This window comes from Perognathus longimembris, chromosome 4 (genome assembly GCF_023159225.1).
Source record: "Perognathus longimembris pacificus isolate PPM17 chromosome 4, ASM2315922v1, whole genome shotgun sequence".
Taxonomy (NCBI): domain Eukaryota; kingdom Metazoa; phylum Chordata; class Mammalia; order Rodentia; family Heteromyidae; genus Perognathus; species Perognathus longimembris.
In genome coordinates this window covers 41,490,262-41,507,502 of record NC_063164.1, presented here as the reverse complement: position 1 = coordinate 41,507,502, position 17,241 = coordinate 41,490,262, and the positions used below count along the sequence as shown (strand labels likewise).

At 37.1% G+C, this 17,241-nt stretch overlaps 1 protein-coding gene across 1 annotated transcript in view; it reads left to right on the top strand.

Moving 5' to 3' along the window:
* The first annotated feature begins 2,313 nt into the window (after positions 1-2,313).
* The window catches only part of Znf804a (zinc finger protein 804A), a 225,857-nt gene continuing 210,929 nt past the window's right edge, over positions 2,314-17,241 (top strand). The window contains exon 1 of the mRNA XM_048344213.1: positions 2,314-2,424. Within this exon, the coding sequence (XP_048200170.1) occupies positions 2,314-2,424 (111 nt within the window). The remainder of the gene's footprint in view (positions 2,425-17,241) is intronic.

Genomic DNA, 17,241 nt, shown 5'->3' with positions numbered 1-17,241 from the left:
CCAAGTGGATGTCTGAGAAATGTAGCCAAAGACTCTAAATATCTGACACTTCACTTCATAATGAGCTTTAATCAATCCACATCAACTTAAAAATAATGGAAGCATGCTACATGAAGAATTCCTCTTTAGATGAACACAATATTCTATTCTATCACCAATAACTTACATTTTACTTACTTACCTACTGGGACTCCTACCAAGACTTCCCCATTTTACCTACCCCACCCCCTTTTTCACAAAGTGAAATCAAGCTGTCAAATTTATGGAAAGATCACATTAGGATGTGCAGGGTTTCTGTGACAACCCTCCTATAGAATACAAAAAATCGACTGTGTGGAAGCTGTTACCACTAAACACACGAGGTAAGCACCACTTACAACTATATCACAGTTGCCTTTGACATCCAGGCATCAGAATGTCTGGAATCTGCATTAACCAATTAAACCTTTCAAGGCAAAAAGGAAATAAAGCCTTCAGTAAACCCAATGAAGGCACCATCTCCCAGCCTCTCCTGGCCTGTTATCGATCTTTTTAAGTGCCGACTAATGAGTCCTATGGTTATAGCAGGTCTGCGTGCGTTTATACCTGATAGGACTCTTCTTCAACCACCTCAGAGGAGCTAAACTTACACAAAGAGAGGATTTAACTGAGTGGGAGGTAGGGTGGGAGGAGACAGCCAGGCGGCTGGGGGCCGCCTTGACCCTTAAAACTCAGCCAGATAGAAATGTCTCCAAGGAATACAGCAGACCGCATTCCCTACTTTCCGGAGATAACCCCATTCGTTTTGTTCGCAGGAAAATTTCCATTCAGGTCTCTCGTAGGGATCAAGCTTTTGTTCGCTACCGCTCGTTAGTGAGCTGGGAACCAGAGAAGATTGCAAAGGGAGATCCTGGCAGGGGTTTCTTTTGCCTCAAAGCATGTCTTTTCCTCTCTGCTTTGGCAAATGTGGTAGAGCCGGTGTTCCCAGGGGAGGTGGGTGGAGGGTGGAAAGGCAGGACCGAGAACACATCAATCAAGGAGTCCTAGTTTCTTCCTTCTGTCCTAGTCTGCTCCACGGTCACCACCCGTCCCCAAATGATCATCACCAGGCGTTTAAGCTATCCGAAAATGGGGCTGGGGTTGGGGATGAGAATGATATCTTTCATGGTCTTTAAAAAGAATCTGAACAGAATATCAGTGATCAGTGTCCATGTTCCCCAAATCATTTGGGAAGACACACACACATACACACACACAGAGAGAAAGAGAGAGAGAGAGAGAGAGAGAGAGAGAGAGAGAGAGAGAGAGAGAGAGAGAGAGAGAGAGAGAGAGAGAGATCAAAGTAGCCAAGCCCAAAGGAGTAGCGATTATCTCGAGGGAGAAGCCACCAAGGCTGGCACCCGCCTTCGCTGCCTGCAGTTGGAAGTGGATGTCTTTGGTACTGAATTATTAATTTATTGCTCCCCCCCTCCCCTCACTCGCCCCCACCCCTCCACCCCAACCCGCAGACCAGAAATCAGCGTCTCTTCCTCTCCCCCTCCACCCCCACCTTGGAAGAGTCTCCCGCGCCTCGGTGGCCGTCGGCTTCCTGGGCCTGGGCGGCTACCGCGCGGTGCGGGGCGGTGCGGCGCGGGGCGGCGCGGGGCGCTCCCTCTCACGCCCGCCCGGGCTGGCGCGGCCGCGGGTCCTGGCGGCCAGGGAGGGCGGGGGGAGGCAGCGGGTGACAGATGTACTCTTCTGACAGCTCTCAGTATCAGCCCAGTGGCTCCCTGCCATTGGCTCCGTGCAATGGACCGGCAACGCCGCTCACTATAATAACACTCATGCCTGCCAGCGGGAGCAGCTCCGAGTGCGGGCGCCTTGCGCGGGGGATGCCGCGGCCGCCGCGATGCTGCTGCTGTTGCTGCTGCTGCCGCTGCTGCCACCGCCGTGCAGATGGTTCCCACTGCCCGCTTCCTCTCGGCTACCTCGCCTCCACTGACTGAGTCTCCCTGGGCCCGGTCCTCTGATCTTCCCGGGGAGGGGGGCCGAAGGGCTCGGCGTCCCAAGCCGGGGAGCCGCAGCAGCACTCAGACTGAGCCGAGCGCGGGGAGCATGTGGCGGCCGCGAAGCCTGGGCGCGCAGGGCGCAGGGACGCACTGAACCCGTTTCCACCCCAGCCCCCTCCCCCCCCCCCCCCCCCCCCCCCCGGCAAGCCGGCTCCAGGCGCTGCCCTCCTGGCCTGCTGGGGCTCCGGGCGACCCACCCTCCCCGGGCTCTGAGCTGCGGCTGTGGGCAGGCGGGAACGGGACGCGGGGAAGCTGCGGCTGCAGTGGAGGAGGCGGCGGCTGCCCCATGGAGTGTTACTACATTGTCATCAGCTCCACGCATCTCAGCAACGGACACTTTCGCAACATCAAGGGAGTTTTCCGGGGTCCTCTCAGCAAGAATGGGAACAAAACTCTGGTAATCATTCTCTTTCTTTCTCTCTCTCTCTCTCTCTCTCTCTCTCTCCTCTCTCTCTCTCTCTCTCTCTCTCTCTCTCTGTGTGTGTGTGTGTGTGTGTGTGTCTCATTTAAGAATCTAAGAGAGGACATTTGCTGGGTTGAGGTTACTGAAAGATTTGGGATGTGTTGCGATTCACTGTAGTTTATAATGTATTCACTCATTATTTGATGGGCGTGGGGTGAGGAGAATTGGAGGTAGATGAGGTTTGAAATGAATGGATTTTAGGCATGCTGGGATTCCTGGCTTTAACTGACACGTCCACAAAAACTTGGGACTCTCGCCACCCCACTCCATGAGACTGATGATTAATACCGCAGCCGCTGACTTGACACAGACAGTATTGATAGGACCTCTAGAAAAGGGGAGGGGGACGCTAAACCTAAGTGACCCTAATCACTTTTCACCTCGTTCATCTGAAGGTGAATCAGGATGTGGGTGTCTCTGACAGGGGCAGGGAGCCATGTGCCTGGTTCCTGGGAAGGAGGATGTGGCTCAGTGTGGTGGGCAGGTCTCAGACAGAGTGATTGTGTTGGCTCTTTCCTGAAAGGACTGTTTGGCAGCAAACTTCTTCAGTGAGAACTTGGGAGTATTCAGCTTCGCAGAATGATCCCAACAGCATCCAACCTGTCGACTTTCAGCTTGTCACTCCACGTAGTTTGGGGGTTAAGTGTGAAGGGCAGTCCTCATGTCCCACTTCATGCCACTGGGAAACGTGTTAGAGTAATACAGTGGTGGAAGGTTCTCACTGGATCCCAGAGCTTCAGCATGCACCATCCTACCAGGGAAAGCACTTCTGATTGGTGGGAAAAGATGGGCAGAGCATAGAGATAGTGCTAAGTGAAAGCTCCTACTTTCGCTGCAAATTCCTTTATCTAGAAAAACTCCCTGCCAGGACTAACTCTCAGAAGGGAGAAGATCAGGAGGCTGATATCTCATTAGACTAAGTACTGCAGAGAGTAGAGCCAAAGGGAAGGTGCTGGAAATCCAAATTAGGATCCACTAAAGTCTAGGTCATTAGCCAGCTCTCCTCTCTCTCCTCTCTCTCTCTCTCTCTCTCTCTCTCTCTTTCTCTCTCCCTCTCTTCCTCTCCCTCTCTCCCTCTCTCCCTCCCTCCTTCCCTCCCTCCCTCTCTCTCTGTGTCTGTGTCTCTGTCTCTGTCTCTCTCTCTCTCTGTCTCTCTGTCTCCAGTGTTTTCTTAACCTGACTGGAGTACAAGTTTAAGTCCAAAAGTAAACACACACAACTTTCTTAATCTAATTTTGTTATATATCTTAAAAATACATTTTACCTGAAAAAGCAAACTGTTGTGTGATTTCCAAAGGCTAAGAAAATCTTATCTGAAGTTTTAAATGAATTTCGACATGGATGGGATGCACCTCCTGTCTCTATATTTTTCCTTACAACCATTGGCTCCCTTCTTCTAGGTCACTTAAAACTCAGAAGCATGTCTAATTTTTGTTTTCTTTATCATTCTGGTTGTTGTGGTTGCTGAACAAAAGAAAGTTTTGTATGGATTTCTGGATTATTACAAAAGTAGTAGACATATCTCAAGGAGCTTTTCATATGATTCTGTTCTTAGGGAACTCAATTAGGTGGAAAGATAAGCTTTGTGGAGGAAAGCCTTTCATTAAAAAAAAATAGGAAGAACGGATTTTTAAAATTCTAATTTTACTCAGAACAAAAAGACAAACTTGCTGAATAAGATTTCATGCCCATAGTTGCTCTAACAGTGTAGGGACTCAACACTGTATAGTTAATAGAAAGGTAGTTGTTCAATCTGTTAAAATATGATTACTTTTGGTTTCTGACAGTGGTTGAATTTGTTGCTGACTTGTTTTTTGTGTGTGGGACACTGATTATTTCTTTATCCCTTAGGTCTAGGAAAGTTGGGTTAAGCAGTGTAATCTTTTAATTAAGTGAGTAACAAAAACAGCCATCTCAATAAAGATAATAAACTTAAATATAGGCAAAAGTCAGAAACAAGAAATAATGTGCTCTCAAATGACTATCATATTTGTTATCAGTAAGGATGGAAATTTTAGGAACTTATTTTATTCTAGTCCTTTCAGGTTGTTTTTTTTTAATAAACCATCTAAATTTGTGTTACTGTGTGTGAAGCCATGAAGATTTTAATATTATTATCAAACTATGTTTGAACAATCTCTTTACCAAAAACCGACTTGTATTTTCAAGATGCCTTTTGATAAGTTTTTTTGATAATACTGATGAAATTTATGCCTTTTTAAATACAATGAAAAAAGTTCTAGACATCTTCCTAAAGGAATTATTTTAATTTTAAGAGAGATGTACATGTTTATCATAAAAATGTACTTGCAATGCTATGAAGACTTAGTATAAACTAAAATTCACGCTCACTTAAAATGAGCATATTAGTAGCATATTAGTCTAAACTTCTTAGAATTAACAACTTTAAAAAGAAACAAAATACTATCAGAAAAAGGTTATATGACACACTTTGAAAAGTACACACTTTTTAAATTATATTTTTAAATTTAGAATTTAAAGTTAGTATTGCCAAATAAAATCCTATGTATTTGACATGGGTAATGTTTTTAATCTCAGAATCATGAAATAATGATATAACGTTCTTTCTATTTTATTTTACATTTGATTTTTGATCTACTTGAATTTGTCTTTTAAAATATTACAATTTTAGATTTCAATATGTATAATAGTTTTAAAGAATTTGAATAATATCCTAGATGATTTTTTTGTTTTATTTTTTGGGAAAGTGTAACTTAAAGCTACTCAGGAAGAAAGTATTTTGGATTTGTCCCAAGAAAGTAAATCAATATAGTTGCTAGATAGTTAATGAATATTTTGATTTCACTAAAATTCATATTTATTGAAAAATAACTTTATAAACTTCCAAAGAGTTCATGAGATTAATATAAGACATAGAACTGCCAACACTGCCAACATGAATAAAAAGTTACTGTAGAATAACCAATGCAATTCATAGTTCAGTGACATTGATTAATGTTTTAGCCTAAATCCAAGAACAATTCTGCCACTTATATTGAGAAGTATACATTATTATTAAAGTATACAGTCCTCTTGATATCATATTATGCCTACTAAGCATACCATTTTGTAAAAAGACAGAAAGTACTTAAAGACTAAGTTTGCTGATAATCTTCAACTTACCAATGAACTTTTTCCATTTGATAAGTGTAATTAAAATGCTCTATTTTGTCCTTTCTTTTAAAGTGAGGTTAATCAACTTGTCATGAGCTCTTTTACAAACTGCATCTGTAATATACCTTTAATTTCATGGAATAAGAAATAAACCAATATTTCATTAATTCCCCAGAATATTTCTGCATAAATTGCAGAATTGGTGGCAATGAATAAAATTTCTGTTTAGTTATATGCTTTGCAATTCATCATCCTCAAAATATTTGCTCTATTCATATATTTAAAAACTTTTAATGTAGAATATCTAAATATACAACATATTTAACCACATTTAATTTTATAATCTTGGGTATCATTTCTGAGCTCTTGTTTACATTCTGTTAAGTGGTCAGCACTTTATTTTATTATATCTTAAGGCTGTTTCACGGACTACTGAATTGAAAAAGAATGGATAGTTTTTGGAGGTCACACAGGAAGTAAATATTATATTGCAAATTTCCTAAGAGATAAAGACATATCATGTATTCAGTTGTAGGCAATTTATTTTCTACTTGTTTCTAAATATGGAGAAACATAGCCAGAATCACAGAATACCTGTACTTTAAATTTATGTTATTTTTTATTCTCAGATATATAAACATCACTAAGTTCTGTCTGACCTACGTCCTGTTTCTGTAGGCTCTTCTCCATTTCCAATATAAGTAGCAAGTCTAGGAAGAGAAGACATATTACTGTATTAATTGGTTCTTCACATACTTGTTATTTAATTCGTTCAAATTTATTGGGAAACTTGCACTGCAAGGCCCGTTTCTAGGCACTACAGGTTTTGTGCTTATGGCACTAGATAATACATGCAATGGTTAGTGGAGCTCTGATTGGTTTTGGTCTGCTGAAAAGATATTCTCTTCTTTTGATCTGTCACTCAGAGGCTTTTTCCATGTGATTAGTTTTGGAAAGTAGGAAAATGTAGGGATTTTTTTTTTGTATATAAGAACTCACAAAATATACGTAGGTGTTTGAAAATATACTATATACTACTGGGGGCTGGAGGGGGTCCTGGAAATTGAACTTAGCCTGGACTCTGCCATTGAATTTTTTTGCTTGAGTCTACCTCTCTACTTGAGCCACACCCCTACTTCTGGATTTTTGACTATTGGAGATAAGAGTCTCATGGACTTTCCTGCCTCAGGTGGCTTCAAACTATGATCTTCAGTTCCTAAGCCTTCTGAGTAACTAAGATTACAGGCATGAGCTACTGGTGCCAGTGGCTATTTTCTTTTAATTATAATTAAAGAATATACTTCATTGTGCATGTTTTTGTTCTTAACGCATTTCCTATGTCTCTTAGAGAATGTAATCTGAAACATTTTCCCACTCACTGAGGTTGATTTTGGTGATAACTAACTTCTAGATAGTGCTGTTGAAAAATTAACATTGGTAGATTAATATTCTCAGCTGAGTTTAAGAGCAATGGTAGATTGAGTGTGAGCTATTATTGTATCCCTAAACTGTCCAACTTGATTTGTTCATCTAGTCAATTTCTTTAAAACACTTATACATTCACTTTTAAATATTACTATAGCATGTCTTGTTTTTTCTGAACTTTATCTACCATTTGCTCTTTGCTTGATTTGGTTTTTATTGTGGTGAAACTTTTCTTTAAAATCATAGAGAAGAGTACAGCTTTTTAGAACACATTCAGCTAAGGAAAACCACACTGATAATTAAATGTTTATTCTGAAAGGTAGGCAGTATTGAGGAGGTGAATGTTTTCAAGTAATATTCTTGACTTTCATATAAGCTATGGATGTATTTACTTGAGATATGTGAAATTCACATGGTGACATTGTATCTTGTCTTTGCCTCTTTTTTTTGTGATTTATTGATGGTAGCACTTACATTCTTACTGAACATGAAGGTGAACAAGATCTTTGGCCTAGACCAAAGGTTATATATAGTTGTGTTCAAGATCAAATTTAGGCCACAGAAGCACTCCATTGAATGTGTACAGTATTTAAAAAGATTTGGGTTAAATGCCAATTGAAAAATAATGTACTTCTGTTTACTTTCTGTTTCAAAATTGGTTTTTCTTGTTCTGCATATACTTTATTTACTTACATTACCTCATCTGATGTTGAAAGTACTTAAAATTTACACTTTGGTATACTCCAAAAATCAATTTGCTTTTGGAGAAATAAACTATTTTTGTTTTTCTACATTGGCCCTTCATGTAACCAATGCTTAGAAAACCAATAGCCTGCAAAAAGCTTTTCATATCTTTCTATCCCTCTCTAGTATCTCCTTACCCCACTGTAGTTGAAGTAATTAATGGACAGTTTCTCTTCAGATCAGATATCTAGAATGACTTTCACAGTAACAACCAAGCAATGATTTTAGGATAATATATATTTATATTTATTTTTAAGATGCAAGTTTTGGTCTAGCTTAGTAGTAAAGAATATGCTTAGCAGTTCTGGACTCTATTCCAAGCACACAAAAAAATAAATTTAAACAGCAGGTTCTCAATTATGTCACGAGTGTCTTACATACTTTCTCATTGCATTTGGTCTTCTTTAAAATTAATTTTGAATATAGTTACGTTATTCATTTTATTACTAAATATATATATATATTTGTTCATATATTTATTTTGAAAAACACAATAGTAACTGAGTCATAGATCCATGAAGCAGTGATCGATGTCATTCATTTCCTTTGAATTGTATATGAACTCCATGATCAAATTTATTGTGGTTTGCTCTATAGGCTTACTATACTATACCCACATAATATGATGGATTTTTATTTATTTTTTATTTTATTTTATTTTCTCAAATTTTTATTATCAAACTGATGTACAGAGGTTATTTTTATTACAATTTTAGATTTTTTATAATTGAACATTAATTCATGTAAAATATTTGTAAAATGATTTACAAGTATAGTATTAAAATAATTTTTCTTAGTGGCCCTGATTAACTGAGGTAGTACTATTGAAGGAGATCACTGAGATTTAGGAATTAGAGTGATCCTTTGGGGAAAAATGCAATTAGAATCTGTGGTTTTCTGTAGTCTGAATTTGTAAAGACATCTTATACTTTTAAAATCATATTTATATTGCTAACTATAAGAAACATAATTCAGAAATATATGTTCAAATTTTAGTTTGAAATAATTTCACTTGTTGTGTCTTATACTTAATTATCCATTGAATGTAAGAAAAGCTTGCAAAATATATTTATGATGTTTTCATCTAGCAAGGAGTCATTAATATTTTTTAATGTGTTATAGTATACTTCCTGGCACATTGTAAGATACAGTCTGGCTAATAAATAATTAAAATTCCATCCTAGTTGTCAATGTAAGCAAAACTCATTACCTGATGTACTGTTCTGAACTCTTGCATAATGGCTTATTACCACTAGAAGAAAGATACATGCTTCTTTTCAATGTAACTACATTTTATATACTAAATGTTTATGATAGCAATACTGTAGTTAAATAATAAAAACACTTTCCTCTTAAGTAGCCTTATAAAAAATGAGTTATATTGAATATAATCTAGAATAACCAGTCAATTAACCAAATAGTAACCTAGGTCTGGCTGTTTAATTTATCTTGTGGCAGTAATTTACATGTAGAATCAGTTGACCTTAAGTTTAGAGGACAGGGTCCTTGATAATGCGAGTTAGCATCTTGAAATCAGTTTTTAGTCCTTAAGAGCAAAAACTGAATTATCTTGTAGAAGAAATTCTGCCTGAAGTTAATGTACCAGTTTCTACTTGGGATAGTAAGGGGGACAGTCTGACTTTCACGATTCATGTTTGTCAGCCACTGTAATTAGTTCCTTAATGTATATTGTATTTGTATGCATGTACACACACACGTACCTCCAATATCATCTGTTTCTTTTCAGTTGAAGAATTCAGATACAAAGCATTAGTTTACAAAATTCTTTTTAAAACAAGACAGTTAAATGTTGAAAATATAAATTCCATTTGGATTTCATAGACATAAACAACCACTCAATGTTAATAACTACAAAGGGTTGATATTTATAAGACTTATTGAGAAATAGTTTTATTTATAAACCACTTTAAAATCAATTCATTTGAAATCTATGACTAGATTACAATCTATTTCTCAATCAACTTCTATTAAAAAAAACTACAATACCTCACTATCACTATGTAAAACTGAGTCATTCTCATCTGTCCTACTCAGATGGTTAGTCATATATACATTTCTTTGTACTTGAAGAAATCTGTCTCTGAATGAGAGAAAATACTTTAAAATTAATTTTAGAAGTACACTTTCTTAGCCTAATAAACAAAAGACTGTAAATGGAATTATGTAATATAAATGGTTTATTTTACAACAATAAAGTAAAAACCATGAAATATATACAGAATTCCCTTTATATGTGCCAACAATATTTTACCAGGAACACAACTCAAAATGAATGAAGCTAGTCTATTGATATTAATTTTAAGAAGGTAAACTAAGCACAACGGGGAGGGAACATTGTGGCACCAAATGAAAGCATAGCTCTAGAAGATTTACAATTGTCCTAGGTGATTTTTCTAGGTAGTTAGTAAGTCATAGTTTCACTCTAGATTGGGTACAGTGTAAAAGATGATTGCTTGGCCAGATAGCACTTTTTAGATAGGAGTTAAGAAGGATAGAATGGCAAGATAGCTAAAGCTGGTAGAAAAGTTGATTTTACTTCATTGATCTGGTAGATACTTGATTAACATAAACATTGGTCTGTTTATATCAGTACTCAGACATTAGTGGGGGGGCCTCTCACATTTGCTTAGAGTCACCATGCTCATAAAATGACCTCAAGGAATGCTAGTGTTCTGTGAAACTGCTTATGTTGACGAGTAAATCCCATACCTGAATTTTAGGTACAGACACACTCAAGTGACAGTTCTCAGAAATGTCTGCCTTCAGTTTATGATAGGACCAAGGAATGGATGGTTGCAAATGAGTTGGTGGGAGAATAAAGTGATCAGAAAGCATAAGGTCATCAGAGGAAAAGGTATCGGGAGGAAAAAGTCATCCAAGATCAAGGTGACCTCTGGACTAGGTGATCTGGATGGCAACATCATCAGAGAGATGAAGGTCATCAGAGATTATAAGGTGACCATAGCACAACATGACCGAAGGACATGGTGGTAAGGAAATTTTAGGGAAATGAGTTTTGAAGCTGGATTCTAGGCTTGAGGAATAGTTGTAGAAAGGTTGAGAAGTATGAAGGTACAACAAGGAGATTATTTGGCCCATATTGCCACATTAGTAGAGGAATTAGTTGTTGGCTGGATGTTTTACAATTATTTTTAGAGCTTCTGCTCTGTGGTCCCATCTGGACTCAAATTACAATCCTCCTGCCTTAGCCTCTTGTGTACTGAGAATATGTGCCCAGCTTACTGGAGGATTTACAGTGGTTAAACACATACCTCTTCTTGGAAGATACAATACAGTGATGCCCCAAAGAAACAGATTTTATTTGAAGCAAAAGGCAAGGCTGTGGCTTCAGTATGACGTTTAGTATAGAGATTTATTGATAACAGACATTCCCAAGTTGAAGAGATCAAAGTTTAACTGCTTTAAAATGTAAGAAAACATGGAGAATTATATCAGAAAAGACAGTCTGGCCTAGCCATATGCAGACTGATGTTGGAGAAATTAAGAAAACTTCAGTACTGAGCTCGTGATAACCAACATCATTGAAGGTATAAGTATAAGATTTCTTGTGATAATCTCAATGTGGCTAGTAGAAATGGTAGAATGATGAGGGAGCACCAGCTTAGGGGTCCCATGAAGAACACTCATAGTCTTTGGGGTTCCCCTGTGACTCTTGTAATACTGAACTCTGAATAGTGCTAACCTGCATCCAAGAGCTTTCTCTTCTTATTCTGAAGTATTCTGGGAGAGGAGCATGATTACTCCTAGATTTCATCTCGATCTAGGATTGAAATTACTAATGATAAATCGAAGTTGACTGATTATCATTGTAAGCTTGGGCTGCGAAAACAAGCATAGACTAGATGGCTTAAAGAATATTTATTTTTCACAGTTCTGGAGGCTGTGAAGTCCAAGTTCAAGAGGCTAGCTGAGGCCCTGCTTTCTGGTTTACAAATGGCTCTTTTAACGTATGCTCAGTGGTGAAGTATAAGAAGGATCAACATGAATATCCTTTATAATAGCATGAGCCCACTAGTGACTGCTGTGCTATCATGGCCACTACCTTCCAAAAGCCCCACATTGTCATGACACCACGACAAGGGCTAGAACATTCAGTGCCTAACAACCATTGGTAGAGCAGTATTTGTGTGCCTCAGCCAAGAAATACTTGGAAAAATGACTTGGAGGGACCAATTTTTTTTTTTTTTTTGTCAGTTGTGGGCCTTGAACTCAGGGCCTGGGCACAGCACTTGAGCTAAGGCTAGTGCTCTACCACTTTGAGCCACAGTACCACTTTGGGTGTTCTGGGGATTAATTGGAGATAAGATTCTGTCCTGGCTTCAAGCCATGATCCTTAGATCTCAACCTCCTGGATAGCTAGGGATACAGATGAGCCACCAGTGCCAGGCAATTGACCAACTTTTGTTTAGTGATACGTTAGAGGAAAATTCTGAGATCTGGAAAGTTACTTAGCACTTTACCAAGGTTATGGAAAACAGGATTTTTGGGACAATTTATCACTGAAAAGGGAGATTAAGAGCAACTGCAGCTAGGAAGGTATCAATAAGGATGTTGTCCTGAGTGGTTTAAGAAATGAGTCAAGGCACAAAAGATGAATTTAAACATGAGTTTTCTCTTTGTTTCATGAAAATATCGCAGTATCCTAATTTGGCGATCACCTCCAAGGAAATGTCAATGAAAACACTGTAAGCTCTTCCTAGTATCTCCTTCAGAACTGGATATTAGCCAGTTACCTCTTGTCAAAATTGTCAGTTCTGAACCAAGTACTTTCATGATATAGAAGAGGATGCCTTTCATTCCAGAAGTATGTCTTGCATCCAGTTGGGCATGTCTAGAGTACTTACTGTCATACTTACCCAGTGATTGAAAGCAAACACTCTTCATCTGTAAGGATGAGTAAAAATCCTAGTTCTACCTCGTTATCAATAAACAGTGAGTATAACTGGCTGTAAACCCAAATTCTTAATACCAGCTACGTACCCAAATAGCATTTAATATAAGAGTTTTATAATTTTGTATTTCTTATCTCAAATAAGAAATTTGCTAGTAGTTTTTTCTAATGTTAGATGATTTCATTAAGTCAACTAAACACTTGTTTGCCTTTTCTTTCTTTTTTTTAAATTTTTGCTATCAATGGAGTTTATTGGTAGTGTTACCCAAAATGAATGTGGCTTTAGTTAACTTCCTTTAAACGTTTTTTCTGAATAATTTCTTAATTATTGTCAGTGATTTACAGTGGGGTTACAGTTTCATACGTAAGGCAATGGGTAAGTTTCTTGTGCAATTTGTTGCCTCCTCCCTCATTTCCCCCCACCCCCCTCCTCTTTTCCCTCTCCCCCTCATGAGTTGTTTATTTGCTTTACACCAAATGGTTTTGTAAGTATTGTTTTTGGAGTAGTTTGTCTTTTATCCTTTGTCTCTCGATTTTGATATTCCCTCATTTTCCTTCTACTGTAATGTGCTTATTAATCAAGCCATCAAATCTGAAATTTTAAAGTAGAACAAAAAGTGATAAGGAGGAAGGGCAAGAAGTTGAATGCTCTTCTTACAAGAAAGTTTTCCTGATAAGGTGGGCTTTTTCTTTGGTCAGTGGTATGTCAGAAAACACTAAATGCAAAGAAGTATGGAGTTCTGAATTATGAAACAAGTGCATCACAAATTCCAATATTCCAATGAAAACTGGGGTTATATTAGGAAGAAAGAGTCCACATGATGAGTATGAGCGAGATGAACTTTTCTCACTGGCCATTATGTTATTTTTAACTGTATTTTTTTTTGTCTTTTCTTTTTTGGTACTGAGGATCAAACCCAGGACATTGCACTTTCTAGGCAAGTGCTTTGCCACTGAGCTACATCAAGCTCTATGTTATTTTTAAAAAATGTATCTACTTTACAGATTTGTTTGCAGACTAAATATGATTTAAAAATATAGTAATTTGCACTAGGTTCAATATAAAATCTCTCAATGACCATGGGTAGCTGTTGGAAGTATTTCACACTGTAACATTCATAGTATTCTACAAGAATTCTACTCATTCATTCATAATGTCTGTTTTTACATAATTTAGACACTTTTTGTTTTTTGTAACTATAAGAGTGTGTCATTTATCAGGTGATTTATATTCCAATAGAAATATATATCTCAAGGATTTGGATGTTAGGAGATGCAAGGCTACATTGCTGACTGGTTTGGTATCTAATGAGGTCTTGCTTTCTCAGAGTGAGCACCTCATTTTCTTTTACCTCACATGGTAGAAGGATGCAATGGAATTTTCCCAGGCCTGTTTTATTAAAGTACTAAATCCATTCCTAAGGTGGATACTTTAGGATATTTTTTGTTGACAGGCCAACTCTTCTAGGAGCACCACTCTTTGTGTTCAGAATTTGACTGGACAAAGCATTCCTGTCATAGCATAGTTTATGGCACTCCTACTTTAGCTCAACCTCAAGATATATGCAATATATATTACAGCATATAAAGTAGTGATACTCACTAGACACTATGTTGGAAATAAATGAACTATACAACTTGGGGAGAAGGGAAGGGAAAAATCTAGGAGAAAATGAGGGAGAGGGTGACACTGTTCAAAAAGGAATGTACTTATCATCTGACCTACGTAACTGTAACCCCTCTGTATATCTCCTGTACAATATATATATTTTTAAAGAAAGCATATAATATCCTCCTGGATAGGGTAGATTTGGAGAGATAGAGAAATGGAAGTCCTAAGGAAGCTTTCAGATACTAGTCATTTCTTTGTCTTCTAAAATCTATAGCGCTATAGAAACTGACTCTTCAAGCAACCAGAGAATTTCTTTTACTCTTTAATAATAAGCTCAAGAGCTGTGATTTCGAGCTGTGATTTCCTTGCAATCTTCATTATGTTGTTAGGCTGCAAAATTAATATTTACACTAGGGGGCAACATAACATTTCCTCTTACACTGCTATGGACAGGCATAAGCAAATAACCATAGTTGAATAAGTTTGTCAAATAGAATTTGCACAATTGTCTCAGGTAAAAATCACTCTAAAATTTAATTCTTTAGAAAGTCAGTAAGGAAATACTATGTGGGTTTGATGTGTTTGTTATATAGTTTATTCCTGTGCTTCAACAAATAATGATTTCTGACTACTTTCTCAGTCATGTGTGGATAAATGCAGGTAATTAAGACCATACTAGTTAGAGCTGATGACCAAGGTCACCTCTGTTTGTGGAACTCATGGCTGTCATATCAGCTATTGTTAATATTGAAATTGACCTTTTTAAGTTTCTAGTACCCAGAACCTACTAGTTTAAAGACATGATAGGGAATTTACTTTTTTTTTTCTTTTTTACCAATTTATGCTGATTTGATTCACATTCTTACAGGCTACAGACTTAGTACAGATAAAGTTACTATGTACTAACTACTTTTATTAAATAAAGGGAAGTTAAACTATGAAACAAATAATGGGTATTTGGATAAAAATATGGGATTTTGAAATTGATTTCTTATTGACTTGTCACAAGCGATATGGAAAAAGTGGCTTAAAATTTTTGTGACACAATTTTCCAGGTTGTTTTTAGATTTAAAGAATTTTCCTTCATAATAATTGGATTTTAATTTCCCAGAGGGAAAGGTGTAGATTAAACAAATAATTCAAACTCTTCTACTTGTAGTTGTAGTTGCTATAAAATGGTTGATTCAAAGTATATTTTTAGGGATCATAGAGGAATTGATAATCTGATACATGCTCAACAATTCAAAAAATGAATGGGTTATTTTGCAGGTAGAATGATGCAAGTAGAATTTCAAGTATACCTATTACATATTGCTGTCATAGTGATGATAATTAATCATCATATTATATAGAAAAAGGATCAGTGAAGTAAATGTGTAGTAATAATAATAATAATTCAACTAACAAACAGATCCTTGTACACAATATGCCAAATTAGGCATAAATTGAGAATGTGAGAAAAATTAAGATACCTTTTACTTATATTGCTTAACCACCTTAATTAAAATATTATGCCAATAATTCAATTCGCCCATGCTAATGCATCAATAACTATTTATATTTCAGGTGCCAAATATACCAACAATTTTAGCTCACTATTGAAGGATTGATGTAATTTTATCAACTGTAGAACTATAGATTATTTTAGAGACTCTCTTCTTTTCTTCTAGTACCCTACATATAGTAGGGACATTATACACAGGCTTAAAGGAAAGCAGTTGTGAATATAAAGAGCAAAAATCCCACCAACATTCTCTCTATGCCCTGATCTTGTCTCCTTTTCTTTAGTTTGTTCTCTTTCTCTTATATCCTATAACAGTATGAGATATTTTAATTTCAGTGTGCTTGAATATAATATAAATTCCCCAGAAAATCCATAGAATTTTACAAGCTTTAAAAACATATCTAAAATTAATTTTAGAAGTACTTAAAACCTTCCCAAATACCCCGCAATATAATATCAGAAGTCTGAAAGTAATACTAGTAATATATAGAGAAATCTAAAGGAAACTAAAGATTAGTATTCACTCATGGCCTCAATCCCACTTGCATGGGAGACGAAGAGGAGTAAAGGAGGGAGAGAGAGAGAAAGGGAGGAAGACAGGGAATCATGAATGCTTTTTAGGTCATTAAGGAAGATATAAGGTAATACAAGCAGGCACATTGCCTCAAATAACATCCAGAGTTATCTGAAATTGCCCCAGTTTACATGGCTGTCCTGACTTGATTGTAAATGTGACACCATTTCACCTCTCACAGTTATTCTAATTTGGATGACAATTCATATGGTTGACCTGCTAAATGCAAAAAAGTCCACAGTGACAAAAGCTTTCCTGAGATGATTCCTTATTGTCAAGCATTCTGGCTTGCATTCTGCATTTCCTCAGATTTGCAGTTCCCACATAGATAAATCTACAGGTTTGTTTTTTTTTCCTACTCAATTCAGAATAGGCATAATAAATAGGAATATAGTCACTTTCTTCTGTCTTTCTGGTGGATTGAGTTTAGCCACATGCAGGGTGACTAGAAGGCACTGAATACTCCATAGCATCTGTGGTGCAATTGAGAGGATAAGGCTGCCATACACATGTCCAGTCACTACACATGTCCAATTGCTACACATGAACTTTCACAGGGAAAAGTTTCTGAAGCTGAAGAGTTAGTTGTGTTGTTTCAACTACATCAGTGAACTTTGTTCCTGTGAGCAGCAAACCCAATGCAACAGGCTACTCTATGAATCTGTTGGCCTCCTACTATCTTTTCAATATGTGTATTTTATGGGTCACTACATGACTAAAGTTTTTTTTTTAATTAAACATTGGAAATATTTACTAGAATTGCGATAATTATTTAATGAGGAAAATTAGGATAACTAATTTAATATTTTCTATCACATTTCTAT